The sequence below is a fragment of the Microtus ochrogaster genome, unplaced genomic scaffold (assembly GCF_000317375.1).
Source record: "Microtus ochrogaster isolate Prairie Vole_2 unplaced genomic scaffold, MicOch1.0 UNK44, whole genome shotgun sequence".
Classification (NCBI taxonomy): domain Eukaryota; kingdom Metazoa; phylum Chordata; class Mammalia; order Rodentia; family Cricetidae; genus Microtus; species Microtus ochrogaster.
Genome location: NW_004949142.1, coordinates 948086 through 951211, shown reverse-complemented (window position 1 = coordinate 951211; position 3126 = coordinate 948086). Strand labels below are relative to the sequence as shown.

Sequence of the window (3126 nt, the reverse complement as noted above, 5' to 3'; positions counted from 1 at the left end):
ACCGGTGAACTCTTAGCCTTGCTCTCTGGCCTGTAACATAAATAGCATCTCCACAGAAAAGCCCAAGGCCTGGGCTGAGGGCACTCCTCAGTGATAAAACACGTGCATGCGTGCACACGCGCACACACACACAACACACACACACACACACAGAGCCTGGCACATAGTAACTACTCAATAAATGCCCACTGTGATTATTATTAAGATTCTGGAGAGAGTCAAAAATTTACGACTGTGAAACAGAAGCTCAGAGAATTCATACAACTTTCCAAGGACATACAGTTGCAAGGTGGTAGAGCCAGGTCCTAGCTATCTGGGTTATTTCTCACTGCCTAACCAAAAGGTTAAGAGCCCATTGACTTCCTCTTCCCAATCTCCCTGCTTCTTTCCTACATCTATTTCTACGGTGACCATCCTTCCTCAAAGTAGTAAAACCTGTATGCAGGGGCTGGAGATGCGGCTCAGTTGGCCCAGTCAAGCATCATGAACATGCTTTGAACATGCTATCATGCATAGAGCCCCAGGTTCAATCGCCAGAATGCTAACCTGCACGTGGGCGGGTGCTCACACCTGTAATCCCAGCGCTCAGGAGGAGGGATAAGAGGAATTCAAGGTCATTCACTATCTCTTGCCTAGTAAGTTTGAGGCCAGCCTGGGCTACCCAAGACCCTATCTTAAAGTAATAAAGTATAACAAAGACTTCACTAGGACTTTTCATTTAATTCAGCTGTCCTTCCGCTCCTGCAGGTCAGATAAAATAGACTTTTTTCCTATTCCTAGGCCCTGGTGGGATTCCTGCCATCTTTTTTCTTTCTGCTGACACTCTCAAGTCAAGGGAGGTCTAGCCTGTGGCTTGGTATGGAGTGCCCCTGCTGGAGGACAGCTATTTCTAGCAAGAATACAGCCTCTTTCCCTGCCAAGCACCCCTTCACATGGTTCTTACCACTTAAAGACGAGGTTGATCCAGTCCCCCACCACTGCCACCCAAAGGAGCTTGATGCCCACAGTCTCTCGAAGATGGAACCAGATAGGGAAGAGGACATAGAAGGCATTCCTGAGGTCAGCGATCACAGACACTAAGATGAACCAGTCCTGGGAGTCTTTGTAATTCACTTGGAGGTAGCGGGTCGACTGGATCCCAAAGTCGTGGAGAACGTTCATTCCCTCCTCCATCCTCACTCCGCTGGTACCACAGGAAGCTGGCAGCCGAGCCTGTGCAGTGAGCCCCAGCTTGATGATGATTGCTCTGCTATCAGTTTGCGCCTTGCCCCTGTTTTATATGCCCTGGATTCAGTCTGTAGGTCAACCCAGCCCTGATCTTTGGACTCGAAAACCACTTTTGTCTAAAATCTATTGATCAAAGGTGCATCATCAGTAGGTTGATGCAAGCGTGTTCGGGGTGATTTACGTAAAATAGCAAAACAGGCACACAAAAACAGCCTGATCTGTCATTGGCAGAGCCAATCATTAACTTGGGCACACGCTTGACAGTGCTGGGGGCTGTCCTCTTTCCTGGCCCCTGAAGCCAGGCCAGAGGCTTGGGGCAGAGTCTGTTGCCACCATGGCTCCTGCAAGTAAGTGCCTCTGCCTTTTGAAGTCTGCAGCAGCATTCCTCTGGAGCCAAAGGGAACTTCTCTGCTGTGGGGGCTGACGTTTTAAGTTATTAATTTAAAATATCTAACAGCAGATTCTGCTGTCCTGGGAACTGTCACTCTGCTGGCCTTTCACCAACTTCATGTGGGCCCGGGGTCTACCTCTGGATCGGGATGCCAACACTCTTTCCAATGTTGATTTTTATATTTCTTAGGGCAAGTAAACAATCGTTTAAAATGTTTTTTACTTACATGTGTGTGAGAGTGTGTGTGTGTGTGTGTACTTGTGTGTGTGTGTACATGTATGTGTGTGTGTGTGTGTGTGTATGTGACAAAGTATGTGTGTCCAGATAAGAGGATGACTTTCAGGTCTCTCCTCCCACCATGTGAGGACCGGGACTTGAACTCAGGTCCTCGGGGTTGGCAGCAAGCACTTTTACCTGTTTCCCTGATGAGACATCTTGTCCAGCCCCAGGGCAATCATTTTTTTAATGCAGTGATTAACTCATCGAATTATCTTAAAACTAAGCTCTTTTGAATTTTAAGACTTTTTTTTTTATCACTTGTAGGTGTGTTGTTGGAAATCCAATATAGGGCCTCAAGCATTCTACACAATACAGGGCTGAGCTACGCCTCCGGCCCTTTAATTGATAAACAATAACACTAGAATGAACACGTGACTCTAAGTAGGAATCGGCAACTGGAGACTGGGAGAAAAAATTAGGCACTTTGTCTTTGATGCCGGATCTGCTTCTCAGGCTTTGAAATGACTACATACGAAAGGGTAACCGTGGTCTTATCCCGTCTCCCAGGTGCTGGACTACAGGCATGACCTGCCACGCCCCTTTTACGTGGTGCTGCGTCTCCAACCCAGGGCTTCATGCACGCTCGCTGCTTACTCCAGCAGGTGTGCTAAGTCTTTGCCTCATCCTAGTTATGTTTGGAAAAAAGGCTTTAGACCCAGGTGTGGTGGCACGTGTGTTTAATCCCAGCACTCAGGCGGCAGAAGCCAGGGGGATCTCTGTGAGCTCAAGGCGCAGCTTGGTCTGAGTATCGAGTTCCAAGACAGTCAGGACTACATAGAGAGACCACATCTCAGAAGAAAGAAAAAGACAGAGACAGAGAGACAGAAAGGGAGAAAGGGAGAAAAAGAGAGAGAGAGAAGGGGAAGAAAGAGAGAAAGAGAGAGAGGCAAAAAGAGGGAGGAAGGGAGGAAGGAAGAAAGGGAGGAAGGGAGAAAAAGGAGAGAGAATGGGAGAGAAAGAGAAAAGAAAGAAAAGGGGCTTTAGTATCTTGCTTATTCTTTCATATATCATATACAATCAACCTGAAAGCAAGGGACAGAGCAAAAACCTTACTCTTGGATCACAGAGGACTCAGGGAAGTGGCAGACTCATGCATTTTTCAAGAAATTCAGAGTTCCTAAATCTGCAGAGAAAGCCGACAGCATGCCATGCTAGAAGTGATGGGCACATTTCACAGGGCATGCGCTTTGGACCTGGAGGCGAGATCTGGCACGGTCTCAGCTCTGCCG

At 47.6% G+C, this 3126-nt stretch overlaps 1 protein-coding gene across 1 annotated transcript in view; it reads right to left on the bottom strand.

Annotated features, from left to right (window-relative positions):
- Positions 1–1245, bottom strand: part of G6pc (glucose-6-phosphatase catalytic subunit) — a 14936-nt gene extending 13691 nt beyond the window's left edge. The window contains exon 1 of the mRNA XM_005369063.1: positions 944–1245. Within this exon, the coding sequence (XP_005369120.1) occupies positions 944–1173 (230 nt within the window). The 5' untranslated portion in view covers positions 1174–1245. The remainder of the gene's footprint in view (positions 1–943) is intronic.
- Positions 1246–3126: the final 1881 nt, after the last annotated feature.